Genomic DNA, 16659 nt, shown 5'->3' on the forward strand with positions numbered 1-16659 from the left:
GTAGCCTCTCCTCTAGGTGTAGAGGATTCCCCCTGTCTATGGTGATAGTAGAAGCTCCTCTCCTCTAGGTGTAGAGGATGTCCCTGTCTATGATGATGGTAGAACCTCCTCTCCTCTAGGTGTAGAGGATGCCCCCTGTCTATGGTGATAGTAGAAGCTCCTCTACTCTAGGTGTAGAGGATGCCCCCTGTCTATGGTGATGCCCTCTGTCTATCATGATGGTAGAACCTCCTCTCCTCTAGGTGTAGAGGATGCCCCCTGTCTATGGTGATGGTAGAACTTCCTCTCCTCTAGGTGTAGAGGATGTCCCCTGTCTATGGTGATGGTAGAACCTCCTCTCCTCTAGGTGTAGAGGATGCCCCTTTCTATGGTGATGGTAGAGTAGCCTCTCCTCTAGGTGTAGAGGATGTCCCCTGTCTATGGTGATGGTAGAACCCCCTCTCCTCTAGGTGTAGAGGATGCCCCCTGTCTATGGTGATAGTAGAAGCTCCTCTCCTCTAGGTGTAGAGGATGTCCCTGTCTATGATGATGGTAGAACCTCCTCTCCTCTAGGTGTAGAGGATGCCCCCTGTCTATGGTGATGGTAGAATAGCCTCTCCTCTAGGTGTAGAGGATGCCCCCTGTCTATGGTGATAGTAGAAGCTCCTCTACTCTAGGTGTAGAGGATGCCCCTGTCTATGGTGATGGTAGAACCTTCTCTCGTTTAGGTGTAGAGGATGCCCCCTGTCTATGATGATGGTAGAACCTCCTCTTCTCTAGGTGTAGAGGATGCCCCCTGTCTATGGTGATGGTAGAACTTCCTCTCCTCTAGGTGTAGAGGATGTCCCCTGTCTATGGGGATTGTAGAACATCCTCTCATCTGGGTGTAGAGGATGCCCTCTGTCTAAGGTGATGGTAGAGCCTCCTTTCCTCTAGGTGTAAAGGATGCCCCCTGTCTAAGGTGATGGTAGAACTTCCTCTCCTCTAGGTGTAGAGGATGTCCCCTGTCTATGATGATGGTAGAACCTCCTCTTCTCTAGGTGTAGAGGATGCCCCCTGTCTATGGTGATGGTAGAACTTCCTCTCCTCTAGGTGTAGAGGATGTCCCCTGTCTATGGTGATGGTAGAACCACCTCTCCTCTAGGTGTAGAGGATGCCCCCTGTCTATGGTGATGGTAGAACCGCCTCTCCTCTAGGTGTAGAAGATTCCCCCTGTCTATGGTGATGGTAGAACTTCCTCTCCTCTAGGTGTAGAGGATGCCTCCTGTCTATGGTGATGGTAGAACCTCCTCTCCTCTAGGTGTAGAGGATGTCCCCTGTCTATGATGATGGTAGAACCTCCTCTTCTCTAGGTGTAGAGGATGCCCCCTGTCTATGGTGATGGTAGAACTTCCTCTCCTCTAGGTGTAGAGGATGTCCCCTGTCTATGGTGATGGTAGAACCACCTCTCCTCTAGGTGTAGAGGATGCCCCCTGTCTATGGTGATGGTAGAACCGCCTCTCCTCTAGGTGTAGAGGATGTCCCCTGTCTATGGGGATTGTAGAACATCCTCTCATCTGGGTGTAGAGGATGCCCTCTGTCTATGGTGATGGTAGAACCTCCTCTCCTCTAGGTGTAGAGGATGCCCCCTGTCTATGGTGATGGTAGAACCTCCTCTCCTCTAGGTGTAGAGGATGCCCCCTGTCTATGGTGATGGTAGAACCTCCTCTCCTCTAGGTGTAGAGGATGCCCTCTGTCTATGGTGATGGTAGATCCTCCTTTCCTCTAGGTGTAAAGAATGCCCCCTGTCTAAGGTGATGGTAGAACTTCCTCTCCTCTAGGTGTAGAAGATTCCCCTGTCTATGGTGATGGTAGAACCTTCTCTCCTTTAGGTGTAGAGGATGCCCCCTGTCTATGATGATGGTAGAACCTCCTCTTCTCTAGGTGTAGAGGAGGCCCCCTGTCTATGGTGATGGTAGAACTTCCTCTCCTCTAGGTGTAGAGGATGCCCCCTGTCTATGGTGATGGTAGAACCTCCTCTCCTCTAGGTGTAGAGGATGCCCCCTGTCTATGGTGATGGTAGAACCTCCTCTCCTCTAGGTGTAGAGGATGCCCTCTGTCTATGGTGATGGTAGATCCTCCTTTCCTCTAGGTGTAAAGGATGCTTCCTGTCTAAGGTGATGGTAGAACCTCCTCTCCTCTAGGTGTAGAGGATGCCCCTGTCTATGGTGATGGCAGAACCTTCTCTCCTTTAGGTGTAGAGGATGCCCCCTGTCTATGATGATGGTAGAACCTCCTCTTCTCTAGGTGTAGAGGATGCCCCCCGTCTATGGTGATGGTAGAACTTCCTCTCCTCTAGGTGTAGAGGATGTCCCCTGTCTATGGGGATTGTAGAACATCCTCTCATCTGGGTGTAGAGGATGCCCTCTGTCTAAGGTGATGGTAGAGCCTCCTTTCCTCTAGGTGTAAAGGATGCCCCCTGTCTAAGGTGATGGTAGAACTTCCTCTCCTCTAGGTGTAGAGGATGTCCCCTGTCTATGATGATGGTAGAACCTCCTCTTCTCTAGGTGTAGAGGATGCCCCCTGTCTATGGTGATGGTAGAAATTCCTCTCCTCTAGGTGTAGAGGATGTCCCCTGTCTATGGTGATGGTAGAACCACCTCTCCTCTAGGTGTAGAGGATGCCCCCTATCTATGGTGATGGTAGAACCGCCTCTCCTCTAGGTGTAGAAGATTCCCCCCTGTCTATGGTGATGGTAGAACTTCCTCTCCTCTAGGTGTAGAGGATGCCTCCTGTCTATGGTGATGGTAGATCCTCCTCTCCTCTAGGTGTAGAGGATGTCCCCTGTCTATGATGATGGTAGAACCTCCTCTTCTCTAGGTGTAGAGGATGCCCCCTGTCTATGGTGATGGTAGAACTTCCTCTCCTCTAGGTGTAGAGGATGTCCCCTGTCTATGGTGATGGTAGAACCACCTCTCCTCTAGGTGTAGAGGATGCCCCCTGTCTATGGTGATGGTAGAACCGCCTCTCCTCTAGGTGTAGAGGATGTCCCCTGTCTATGGGGATTGTAGAACATCCTCTCATCTGGGTGTAGAGGATGCCTCCTGTCTATGGTGATGGTAGAACCTCCTCTCCTCTAGGTGTAGAGGATGTCCCCTGTCTATGGTGATGGTAGAACCTCCTCTCCTCTAGGTGTAGAGGATGCCCTCTGTCTATGATGATGGTAGAACCTCCTCTCCTCTAGGTGTAGAGGATGTCCCCTGTCTATGGTGATGGTAGAACCTCCTCTCCTCTAGGTGTAGAGGATGTCCCCTGTCTATGGTGATGGTAGAACCACCTCTCCTCTAGGTGTAGAGGATGCCCCCTTTCTATGGTGATGGTAGAACCGCCTCTCCTCTAGGTGTAGAAGATTCCCCCCTGTCTATGGTGATGGTAGAACTTCCTCTCCTCTAGGTGTAGAGGATGCCCCCTGTCTATGGTGATGGTAGAAATTCCTCTCCTCTAGGTGTAGAGGATGTCCCCTGTCTATGGTGATGGTAGAACCACCTCTCCTCTAGGTGTAGAGGATGCCCCCTATCTATGGTGATGGTAGAACCGCCTCTCCTCTAGGTGTAGAAGATTCCCCCCTGTCTATGGTGATGGTAGAACTTCCTCTCCTCTAGGTGTAGAGGATGCCCCCTATCTATGGTGATGGTAGAACCGCCTCTCCTCTAGGTGTAGAAGATTCCCCCCTGTCTATGGTGATGGTAGAACCTCCTCTCCTCTAGGTGTAGAGGATGGCCCCTGTCTATGGTGATGGTAGATCCTCCTCTCCTCTAGGTGTAGAGGATGTCCCCTGTCTATGATGATGGTAGAACCTCCTCTTCTCTAGGTGTAGAGGATGCCTCCTGTCTATGGTGATGGTAGAACCTCCTCTCCTCTAGGTGTAGAGGATGTCCCCTGTCTATGGTGATGGTAGAACCTCCTCTCCTCTAGGTGTAGAGGATGCCCTCTGTCTATGATGATGGTAGAACCTCCTCTCCTCTAGGTGTAGAGGATGTCCCCTGTCTATGGTGATGGTAGAACCTCCTCTCCTCTAGGTGTAGAGGATGCCCCCTGTCTATGGTGATGGTAGAACCTCCTCTCCTCTAGGTGTAGAGGATGCCTTCTGTCTATGGTGATGGTAGATCCTCCTTTCCTCTAGGTGTAAAGGATGCCCCCTGTCTAAGCTGATGGTAGAACTTCCTCTCCTCTAGGTGTAGAAGATTCCCCCCGTCTATGGTGATGGTAGAACCTCCTCTCCTCTAGGTGCGTTATAAGGTTATGAAAGTAATAAAAGTAGAAATATTAATCTTGCTCACACAATGCTGCCCCCCAAAATAACTGGAGCAGCACAGTGGCTCAGTGGTTAGCACTACAGCCTTGCAGTGCTGGGGTCCTGGGTTCACATCCTATCCAGGTCAGCATGGGCAGAGTTTGTATGTTCCCTCTGTGTTTGTGTGGGTTTCCTCCGGTTTCCTCCCACACTCCAAAACATACTGGGGACAGGGACTGATTTGGCAAGTTCTGTGTAGCACTGCAGAATCTGTGTGCGCTATATAGATAAAGAATTATTAAAATATTAAAAAAAAAACTTATACAAACTACTTCTGGCACCCCTATCCTCCCATGGCACCACCTGTCACTACCAGGACAATCAGATCAGAAGCTGATGGAGATTGCTGTCATCTCCATAGAGATGTAACGGGCAGCCTGGCCATGCACAATTAGCTGCTCTGCTCATCTCAGGGAGCAACAAGAGGTCCGACAGAGGTATATTGGACCCCCCAGTCTTGTGATCTGTGGGGTCTCATCACTCATCACCCCTTTAACATGTGCACTGAGCACTGCACTCTGTAACTCTGCACTGAGCGCTCCTATCGGATAAGCTACTGAGCAAGGTGAGGACACATTCCCAGTCAACTTGGAAAAGCTACAATCCTGGAATACAAAAATCCATATTTCACAGTCCTGCTGCTGCTAACAATATACACCAACGTCCAATTACACAACTCTCCAGAACAATTGACTGTATAGTGGCCGTGCATTGTGCTTGAATAGGACTAAGCACTACAGGCATCTGATCAGATTGGGTTGGTGGGTGTTGCTGGTGACCGATGCAAAGGATAGGACATCAATATCTTAAACATATCCAACCCCTTTAAGAAATATGAGTTTAGTTTCTGTACCTACTGGAAGAGACTCAATAAATGCTGATGCTGCTTAACAATGAATTGGTTAACAAATCCTTTTTTTTCGACATTTTCACTTATCTGCCCTTTGTCCAGATGAACGAATCCATAAAGACGTCCTGGGGGCGAATACAAAACATCATTGATCGTCTATTGACGTCGATTTGAAAAGTTTATTAAATTTGACCTGCAATTTTTTTTTACAGAACTTCTCGACATTAGGCCAAATGACGGAGTATTTGCAACCTTAGGGGGTTTGGATTGAATTGTTTTCCAGTGCCGCCCCTCACCCAACGTCCCTCTTCCACACTGCGCTGGACGCTGGCAGGTACAACATCTTGTTACTGAGAAAAATGTCCAGGCCAACCGGACAAACATTGAATGATAGACGACTTGTCATGTCGGGGTATTTCCAAGCAGAACAATTCTCATGTTTAACCAGTTTATGCCGGACACATCGACGCCCGAGGTTTATTTTTTTGTTCTTTTATACAGAATACTAATAGGAGTTCAGTTTTTCATGCAATCTCTTTAGACGACCCGTCTAAGGATCATATTGTCAGATGAGAATATGTGTCACCGTTCCGTTTATACAAGACGTCAAGAGCAAATGGTAACGTCTCAAGAGTTCTGGCTGCGAGAACTTTGCTGCTCGTTGCTTCTTGGTTTGTTGATGTGCGTCACAATCTAAGAAATTTGGAGCAGTCAGAGTATGATCGTTTATCGCAGGATCGTCATTGTTTTGACTAATTATTACTCATTTATTATTTAGAAATTGGGTTGGGGCTTCTATAAAGACCCCTGGGAAAAAAAAAATATTGAATAGACCAGAGCTGTACAAGGACTGAGGACTGTGGGTGGTGTGAGGAGCAGATGCACCATTCCAGGGCACCAGCATGCTTCACCACCGGACCCTAAGATTGGCCGAGTGACATTCCTGGCCAGTCTTAGCCATAACTAGTTGCTAGAGGAGTCAGTTTGCCAGATTGGCTTTTCGACCTCCAGTCCGGCAATATGTCCAGGTCAAGCAGTCGAACCCGAATGCCAAATCCAATCATGGGGTCCTCTCATCTCTATTCACCAGTAGGTAACTGTTGAAGTACTTAGGAAGTCTTCGTACTGTTGTCTTGTTCTCCTATTATTCCCGTTGTTGTCTAGCCGACTCTCTCAGCTTTTTAAAGAGCCAGCTAGCACAAACTAATGTGTCCCCAGCATATTCCAGCTCACTTCGTGTATGTGTATGTCCCAGCGTATGTGGTGTATGTCCCACTACAAGAGCAAATGTTCTTGTCTTGTTGAATTTTGTTATTCTTTGTGTATGATTCTGCTAATTTATTGTGTGTGACCCTTGGCTTGTTCCCTGACTACAACCCAGATCTCTTATCCTCTGTGAGGAGACTTCAAACTTCTGGCTAAGTCCGGGTTAAGGGACCCTATTTCTGTTCTCTGATCTTTGCTGCTTAATGTTCCAGAATTTTGCTATAATGCTGATTGTCCTGTCCTGTTACTGACCACTCTGTTGCCTCAAATCTTGTGTCCCTCTGACCCCCTTGTGCCAGCTGCTACAAACATATAGGTGCCACCTTGACAGTCTGTGGTCTTTTTATCTCCATGTAGCAAACAACAGGGGTGAAAGTATGGAAATATTAGTCAAACCAGTTGGTTGTAACTACACCTTTGGAATTTAGGGACTGCTGGGTGAGATAATCCTTTAGAACAGTAGTGGCAAAGCTATGGCACGCATGCCAGAAGTGGCCCTCTCTATGGGTACCCAGGCCCAGGTCCCAGGTGACTCAAGATATACTTGTCTCAGAGCCTTATATCCCAGGCTGCTTGGGACTGCGGAAACAGTGAGAACAAGTGGAGAAGGACGGAATACCTTTGAAGGTCCTCCTGCTGGCTCCATGTTTCTTCCTGTGAAGGAAGACCCTGGAGAAAAGCCACAATGATGGCCCAAATTTTCACTTCTTCATTTTAGTGTATTAGTAGTTTCAGGAGGCCAATACGACTAAAAGTTGTGGCAGAACAAGAAGCAATAAGTTACTGCTTCAAATGCTGTTTTGGCACTTTGTGGATTTTGGTTGTAGTTCAAGCTCTCAGTCTCTAAAAGGTTCACCATTGCTGCTTACTGTAGAGTATCCCCATCCACTGACCTCAGTTTTCCTTAATTACTGTTGTGAATTTGTGTTGACAAAAGTTTCTGAAATGAATGGGCCACATACATCACTCGTTTTTTCTGTTGGTTTTGCGCCTTTTCATTCAGGCGCACCGTTTTTGCGCCATTTTTGCGATTAAAAGCCAAACTAGCCACGCAGCAAAAATAACCAGCTTTCTCTCATCTATCTTACCAATCCAGATGTTTTGCTGCGCCTAATGATATTCATCACTTGCAACGTTTTCATTTAGGCGCAAAAACGGGCGCAAAAACACTCCAGCCCGAAGGTGGCGTTATCTGAGAAGAAAGCACTGAGCCCCTCTGCAGAACAGCTCATTTCTAGCAGCAGAGCTCAGCCAGACACTAGAACATATAATACAGACATGAGATACTCTGCAGACACTAGAACATATAATAGATACATTAGATACTCTGCAGACACTGGAACATATAATAGATACATTAGATACATTACAGACACTAGTACAGATAATAGATACATTACATACACTGCAGACACTAAAACATATAATAGATACATTAGATACACTACAGACACTGGAACATATAATAGATACATTAGATACATTACAGACACTGGAACATATAATAGGTACATTAGATACTCTGCAGACACTGGAACATATAATACAGACATGAGATACACTGCAGACAGGAGCTGCAGACTCTATTTACAGTTCATCACCTTCTATTTACAAAATATTCTGCAAAACGCTGAGCTCACAGCAAGAGAGAAGAGAACTTTGCAGAAGCTTGCAGAAGTTTGCAGATACTACATACAAGTGTCCCCCAGGTAATTCTGCACAGTGTCTGAGGGGGATATTGTGCAGAATTACAGGGGTGCAGCAGGAGACCAGTACTGGGGGATCCCCTCCAGGAGAAGCCCCTGCTGAGGAGGTCACTGGGTGCTGGGTGTCACACACCTGGGTGCTGCTGTGAGTGTTATCTTCATTCTGGGCTGTGGGAGAAGCAGAGAGGAGCTTGTAGCAGGATCACATGTAAGTGCCTGAATCTAACATTGCGCCTAAACTGCGCCAAAATTGCGCCTAAACTGTGTAAAAGTAAAGTGATTAATAAGAGGCAGAAAATTACCTTATCACAGATGGTTGTAGCTTGTGATAATTCTGGCAAAACAGTGCGCCAGAATTTAGGCGCGACTACTACACTTAGGCGCACAAAAGTGATACATGTGGCCCCATGTCTTTAAATTTCCATTAGTGACTACATTGGGACCATCCAGGGAATACAGACAGTGATATGCAACCAAGAGATTCTTAAAGCCTTGTGAACGAAGCTCCACCGAGGATAAAACTTCTTTCACAAGCGAAGCCAACAATTTGCTTTCTACAATCACATTCCATCACCCAGTCTAACAAACCATAGACAATCCAATACCCATTTGTCTTCCCATAACAACCCCTACGGCTACCAAATAATTTCGGGATGGGATTCAATTTATGTAAATCATCGGAAACAATTAAGACTGATGATTAATTCAGCGCTAGGAGTCAATTCACTTATCACTCAAACACTTATTAAAGGAAACCTACCACTTCTGAAGGTAGGTATGAGATACAAACACCGGGCACCAGCTCAGGGTGAGCTGGTGCCGGTGCTTAGTCTCGTTAGTGTTAAAACCGCGGTATCGCGGTTTTAACACTTTTGAAACTTTCTAGCAGAAACTGCTTCGGCGCTGCGCGCGACCGTGCGCGCGCAACGCCTGCGGCGTTTCCAATGTAGGCGCGCGCACGATCGTGTGCACGAAGCGCCGAAGCAGTTTCTGCTAGAAAGTTTCAAAAGTGTTAAAACCGCGATACCGCGGTTTTAACACTAACGAGACTAAGCACCGGCACCAGCTCACCCTGAGCTGGTGCCCGGTGTTTGTATCTCATACCTACCTTCAGAAGTGGTAGGTTTCCTTTAAATTGTATCGAGAACCTGGGATTTCTCTGTAAAATGTTCAAAATGAGCAACTTCAAAGCCGGACAGATGTTAATTAATGCATATTGTGCAAGTGGAACCTGTAAAATGTTATTTACGCTTTTCTTGAAAACTGTGGGTTTTAACATCAAACAGAAACTCAAATTCTACAAGGTTTGGGGATTAATAGTAAGTTATAAAGTCATTGAAAGTGATACAACTGTATAAAGTAGAGAGTAATAATTTATGGAGCAGGTTCAAGTCCTAAAACACATCTAGTAGACTCTGAATACATTGACTCAATGGAAACTTATATACTACACATACAAATAAGAAAACAGGTGCACTGACAGCCGACGGCCACGCCCCCTGGGCACTGAGGAGCTCATGTACCATTGTTAGCAATTAAATTATTTCTAAAATACAAATTGCTAAGAGATGGAAAGATTTTGTCTGGAAATCTATAAAAGTTCCCTGCATGACGTAGTAGATTTGTCACATACTGGGGGTCATTTACTAAGGGCCCGATTCGTGTTTTCCTGACGTGTTACCCGAATATTTCCGTTTTGCGCCGATTTTCCCTGTATTGCCCCGGGTTTTTGACGCACGTGATCGGATTGTGGCGCATCGGGGCCAGTATGCACGCGACGGAAATCGGGGGGCATGGTCGTACGAAAACCCCATGATTCGGAGAAACCGCCGCATTTTTAAAAAAAAAAGTGTCGCGGGACACGGGCATTCCTTCACCGAGTATAGGATCATTAACTCCGGCGGGCCACGGCGGACTTCAGCGCAGCAGCGACACCTGGTGGACGTCGGAGGAACTGCCGGAAGACCCGAATCCACCGCAGAGCACGCGACGCTGGATCGCGAATGGACCGGGTAAGTAAATCTGCCCCACCATTTTGCTTGGCAAATCTCACCCAGTGTGTCAGTAGCATCATCACTATGGATGAGCAGATCCTTTCAGGTTGAGGTTCGGCAGGTTTGGCCACATCATGAACTAAAGTTTGGTTCAGGTAAGAGAACCACAGTTAACAGCCCTAATCGGTGCTCGTTGGTTGGGTTCAGTGTTTGGGTTTGGTTGCCTGACCTGGAGATATTGCCGGATTGGTGGCCGAACAGATAATCAGCAATTTGACATTCCCAGCAACTAGCCATGGCTATGATTAGCCAGGGGGTAAACCCAACCATCGAGTCCACTTGTCTCTAGTGAAGAGCCATGATAGTAGGCGAGCACGAACGCATATGCAACATCCACCAACGAGGCCTAGCCTTTTCTTGGTGCCTGGAGACAGCCGGGGCCCGCAGTACCTGAGTGGCTGGCGGTTGCGGCCTAGACACGCTAGTGTCACGGTGCTTGGTATGGGGAACCGGAGGGCTGTGCTACAGCCTGGCAGGTCTCCAGCAGGGTGGTGTTGGCAAGAAATTATGAGGGAGAGGCTGCTGTATCTGTTCTCCCTGGGGAAACCCTTTGGTGTCTAGAGTATGAGGCTCTGTGTGGTGGACAGGGTGCCCGTGATGGTGACAGCCGTAGTAGCAGGGACCAGACGGAGGCAGACGTTGAACAAAAATAACTTACAGTTCTTTATTGGAACCGACAGGAACATTAGCAACGTGCCTTGACAAAATGGTAGGATGCTGGAGATGCAGTTGGAGGGAGCCACAGGATGTAGATCATCAACCTGGATGCAGGGGCAGGCTCGGAGATAGCTGTGTCCTGGAAGGATGCTTCAGCTTGTCCTGGGTTGCTTCAGATATCACCCTTGAAGGTAGGATGATACCCCTTTCCTCACTCCCTAACTCACTACACTCAGGCAGGGAGTGGAGCTCTCCTGCTCTGGTCTGGAGTGCTGGCTGCACAGACTTGCTTTTAGTCTGTCTTCCTGTCTAACTAGATTAGACTGCTCTCTAGAAGTTTCCTGACCAGGGGTTTTGTTACTCCCACTGGTCAGGTGGTGGCTACTCCTCCAATTACATCTCAGCTCACAGACATACAGTATAACACATGTGATTGGTTGCTGGAATGACATCACATAAAACAATTAACTCCTGCCTTACCAGGCAGACTCTACCGCTGCAGTGCTCATTTGTGTTATGTAGTGACTATGTAGTGACATGCTGTGGGGCTGATCAGACCCTACACAGGCTGCAAGCTACATGGTGGGACGTATTCGCAACAACCAGTCTGCCTTGCATCGGCGAGGGTGTTGCACATATCTAGGTATGAAAAGATGGCTGCACAGTAGCCCATCAACCAGCTTTTCCAGGTGAGCCCAAACCTCTGGTTTAAGTCCAGGTTTGGGGACTTGAACCTGCAAGGGAGGTGCTTTTGGAGGAATTCCTTTGGCCTGCATCTCGTCATTTATGCAGTTCCTAAGAGTACGGCGGATATAGATACGGGCTAAGTCCTGCAGGCTCCTTACAGCACATGGAGGCAATTTCACAGTTTTGGATTTGTGATTGTCATTCTTACTTGGTTGCATCAAGGGGGCAAAGGAAACCGCTAAAATGTTCTTACTTTCCCATGTGTTCTGTCCTGTTCTCTGGATCTGGGTAAGCTGATCTTCAATTGGCATGACTAAAATTCCTCCAATTTTCAACAAAATTTTCATGTAATTTTCATGATCCTTCTGGACACCAGCACCACAATATATTCGGTCATACTGTGGACTGTCTGATGCTATCTCCAAACAATTCCCAACTACAAAATTAGGCTCACAAAATTCTAATTTGTCAAAGCTATCACTATATTTAATGAAAGCCTCCAATTTTTCCTTGGCATATTCCACCACATCACAATGAAGCTCCACTCCGTGATTAATGCCAAAAGGACCTAGAATTAAGCCCACCATTGTGCTTAAGTATCCAGTTCCACTTCCAAGGTTAAGGAAAGACAATCCAGGTTGAAGTTTCAGTGCCTCCATGACTTCTGAATAGATGCAGGGTGCAGATAAGTGAATGTTGCCATGTTTCCAAGCCAGGTCTTTGTAAGCATTGTCCCTGTATCCTTCCAGGTAATATTCCCCCCGATCAATTGCTCGGAAGGCCTGTTCTACCTTTTCAGTGCGTATATACTGGGCTTCCTTTAGGTTGTCAATCAAGTCATCATTGTCTTCCCCAGCGCTCACGGCTCCTCCCATCTTCTGTCTGCTGCAGAAGTGCAGAAGAAGGTGTCAGCCACTTGTGAGGTCACTTCTAGCGGGTCATCTGAGAGGCCGGCCCAGCGCGTACACCGCGGCGTGCAGCCTCCGCCCGGTCTCCGCGGGTATCGGTGACATCGGGTACGGAGGGGCAGACAGGCCTGAGCACCGGGACTGGTTATTTGTTTTGATGTGCGCGGTGCACTCTGGGAAGCAATGTTCGGCAAGGACCTGAACATTGTGGCTCGGGGACACTCATCACTAACCATAACAAACTCTCTTGACCATTAAAAGTGGTCATAAATGAACCCACTGACGGTCTTTAAAGGGTTTTCCAATTAACTATTATTCTTGATACATTAATAGTCATTAATATCAGACAATGGAGTCCACCATTCCGGTGATTATAAGCTGGATCTAAACTAACAAAACTCGGCCACTAATTGGAGAACGGAGCTATTGATTATTGACTCCAGCACCAGATGATCGGTGGGTTATCTGAGAGTTGAACTCACTTATGCAAAAGACTTTAAATACAAAATGTTGTTATTTTTTTATCAAAATTATATAAAATTCATCTGGAGAGATCGACGAGTGGATAGAATCCCAATGTGAATAATTAAATATGGATGGCGACTGCTAGAATAAATACTTAAGTACAAGCGTCTCCCGTTACATGAAAAATTCAAGCCGTTGCAGCAAATTTCCGCATCATCTGCATATTGGATCCCGTCAAAGCCGTTTGAGTTATTAAAGAAGAAAAAATGGAGAAAAAAAAAAACACCACAAAAACATTTCAATTACAGAAGTTTAAGACATAAACAAAGTTCTCGTCGGATGTTTCATCTTCCCCCGTTTGACAATTAAATTAAATTAGGAAGTTGGATTGCCTCGTGTCGAGGGGTTTTTTTTTTCTCCATAACCGGAAGATAAGTAACGTACCTCCACTTTGATAAACTGGGTCGAATGCTTCATACAATAATATTGAATGTTCCGAGATAACGGGAAGAGGAGAATCATTAATTAAAAGTCAAGAAGGAAATTCTGCAGAATTAATTGTTACATGAGAGGACGCCGAGTCAGGAAGTGCAGAGTAAATTTGAGGACGGGTGAAAAATAACATCCTAGGGATTGGACTGACTGTTTGTAAGCCGTGATCTACAGTACATGGAGGAGAAATAGCAAAAATATGACTTACCTCAAGTAGAAGGGTGAAGAGGGCCATGGAACCATAAGATGTCTCCACCCCAGATGAAGACCAGTTGTATAAATGATACATCACAGTTGGAAGACCTGGTAGAGAGTCACAAAGGGACCCCAGGATTCAATTTACACCTCTACCTCCTTCACCTGTGCAAGATCATATCTACAGGCGGTCCCCTACTTAAGAACACTCAACTTACATACGACCCATAGTTACAAACGGACCTCTGGATATTGGTAATTACTGTACTTTAGTCCTAGGCTACAATAAACAGCTGTAACAGTTATCACAGGCGTCTGTAATGAAGGTTTAGTATTAATCCTGATTCTTATGACAACCCAACATTTTTAAAATCCAATTGTCACTGAGACCAAAAAAGTTCTGGCTGGGATTACAATGATAAAATATACAGTTCCGACTTACATACAAATTCAACTTAAGAACAAACCTACAGACCCTATCTTGTATGTAACCTGGGGACTGCCTGTATATGCCTGATTTTACAGATTGGGGAGGGACTAATCTAGGGGTGTAAGTAGAAATGATTTAGCCCCAGAGCAAATTTTTTCGATTGTACTCCTCATTGAAATTCACTTAACCACTAGCCCCCAAAATGTAACGGGGGTCATTTACTAAGAGCCCGATTCGTGTTTTCCCGACGTGTTACCCGAATATTTCCGTTTTGCCCCGATTTTCCCTGAATTTCCCCGGGATTTTGGCGCACGCGAACGGATTGTGGCGCATCGGCGCCGGCATGCGCGTGACAGAAATCAGGGGGCGTGGCCGCATTTAAAAAAAATGTGTCGCGAATATTGCACTTACCTTCACTCAGCCCGGCTCGGTGTATTCCAGTGAGTTCCGATGCTCTTCAGCGCAGAAACGCCACCTGGTGGACGGCGGAGGAACTACCTTAATAAATCTCGGCCGGACCCGAATCCAGCGCAGAGAACGCGCCGCTGGATCACGAATGGACCGGGTAAGTAAATCTGCCCCATAGTGTTTTTATTGCCCCCCATAGCATAATACCGCTTTACTTTAGCCCCCACTTACAAAGTTTCTTTTCTCTAACCCTCTGATGGGCCCTAATTAAAATGCCTTCTTTTCTGTGACCTCCTAAACATACAACCCTTTCCGAATCCCCATCCTTACCTGAATATTCTTTGATACCTCCAGTTTTATTATGCCCCTCCTTCTGCAGACCGCCGCCTAAACGGGTGTAAATGGCTTCCCACTTGTACTTTTCTTATTCAGTAAAAAAATAAAACTCTACACAAATGACCCCCCCCCCCACACACACACAAACAATTCTCCACTTTTCTTCCGTACCTTTGAGCAGCTCTGAATCAAGCAGAGGAGATGACATCATGACATTGCACTCGATGACTTCTACCTATGGCTCCCTGCTCCGGTATTCCAGTTGACCCAATCTTCATCCAAAAGAGTTATCAGCCACTGCAATCTCCAGAGGGAGGGAAAGTGGTCCACCAGCCTGGTCCACCAACAGTACCAAATTATTCTAAGATAATAAAGGATCCTGAAAATACAACAATAGAAAACCTCCTTTAACGCCTACATGAACCTGTTGCCTAAAGATTGAAGGAGGCCGAGTATCTGCAAGTCCAACACTGACCCCTCATTCCTTGTAGGGATGGTTCTTTACTACATCACTTTGGGTTCTAATTTCTAAATGTGTCATGACAGATCCATTACAGTGCAGGAGGATTGGTTGAATTGAAGGTTCCAAACAGTGACACAATGATGGAACCGGCAGAAGACAACTTAACTGAGCAGTAACGGCAAACCTTTTAGAGAGCAAGTGCCCGACCTACCACAAAAACCCCCAGAGAGGGCTCTTAGTGCCATCTCCGGCACCAGCGCCATAGGTTTGTCACCAATGCAATAGGACATAAAGCCTCTACTTTTCTCCAAAACGGGTCATCTTGCAGTGCTAGTCCATAATGTATATATGAACCTACATTATTTATTGTAATCATATCTAAAAACCTGTCCATGAGGCCTCCTATAGCCACAAGCCTACTGAGGCTGGTGAAGTCCATATTCTCACCTCCAGTTTATTATTCAGACAGAATTCAGATATTCTAGCACCAAATGAAATGTATTGTATATAGAGATGAGCAAGCACTAAAATGCTCGGATACTCGTTATTCGAGACAAACTTTTCCCGATGCACGAGTGCTCGTCTCGAATAACGAGCCCTATTGAAGTCAATGGGAGACTCGAGCATTTTTCAAGGGGACCAAGGCTCTGCACAGGGAAGCTTGGCCAAACACCTGGAAACCTCAGAAAAGGATGGAAACACCACGGAAATGGACAGGAAACAGCAGGGGCAGCATGCATGGATGCCTCTGAGGCTGCATAATCGCACCATTATGCCAAAATTATGGGCAACAGCATGGCCATGACAGAGTGACAGAATGAAGCTAGATAGCATCTAAAACATCCAATAATTGACCCTGACACTATAGGGGACGGCATGCAGAGGCAGCGGCAGCAGGCTAGAGAGTGGCATGGCGACATACCCTAAATGGCTTCAAACCAATGGGTGGCAGAGAGGAACCAAAGGAGGTGAGCAAGAAGCGCTGAAATTATTTCCTCTGTGAACAAAAGGTTGACGGTATATTTAGTCGATAACACAGCATGGTGGCGACATAGTGACCAAGTTCCATAACGTATCTGGTGAAACACCCGAAAAATGAGCCTGACACAGCTCGTTTGATAAGGGGACGACATTTGGAGGCAGCCATGGAGAGGACTTCCATGATTAAGAGCGACAGTATGGGGCATCCATATTGCGCTGCTATGATTGCAACTTCAGGTCTCCAGCATGGTGGCGACAGATGCGCCGAGTTCCATTATGTATTTGGTGAAACACCTGAAAATTCTGCCTGACACAGCTCGTTTGATAAGGGGACCATGTATGGAGGCAGTGAACTAGTAGTAGATTAAAGCAGTTAAAACTATGTTAGTTGGATCTTGGGATGGAGCTGGCGCTCCGCTGCCAGGCGAGCTTTCGCCAATCCAAGCCCC

The 16659-nt window shown here is 46.6% G+C and overlaps 1 protein-coding gene across 1 annotated transcript; it reads right to left on the reverse strand.

Moving 5' to 3' along the window:
- Window positions 1-5789: 5789 nt before the first annotated feature.
- On the reverse strand, window positions 5790-12474 carry LOC140076169 (protein-L-isoaspartate O-methyltransferase domain-containing protein 1-like). Its single transcript, XM_072122679.1, has 2 exons — window positions 11547-12474; window positions 5790-5855 (listed from the first exon to the last, which is right to left on the reverse strand). The coding sequence occupies exons 1-2, from the start codon at window positions 12405-12407 to the stop codon at window positions 5790-5792; spliced, it is 927 nt and encodes a 308-aa protein (XP_071978780.1). The 5' UTR covers window positions 12408-12474.
- Window positions 12475-16659: the final 4185 nt, after the last annotated feature.

The sequence above is a fragment of the Engystomops pustulosus genome, chromosome 8, assembly GCF_040894005.1.
Source record: "Engystomops pustulosus chromosome 8, aEngPut4.maternal, whole genome shotgun sequence".
Classification (NCBI taxonomy): Eukaryota; Metazoa; Chordata; class Amphibia; order Anura; family Leptodactylidae; genus Engystomops; species Engystomops pustulosus.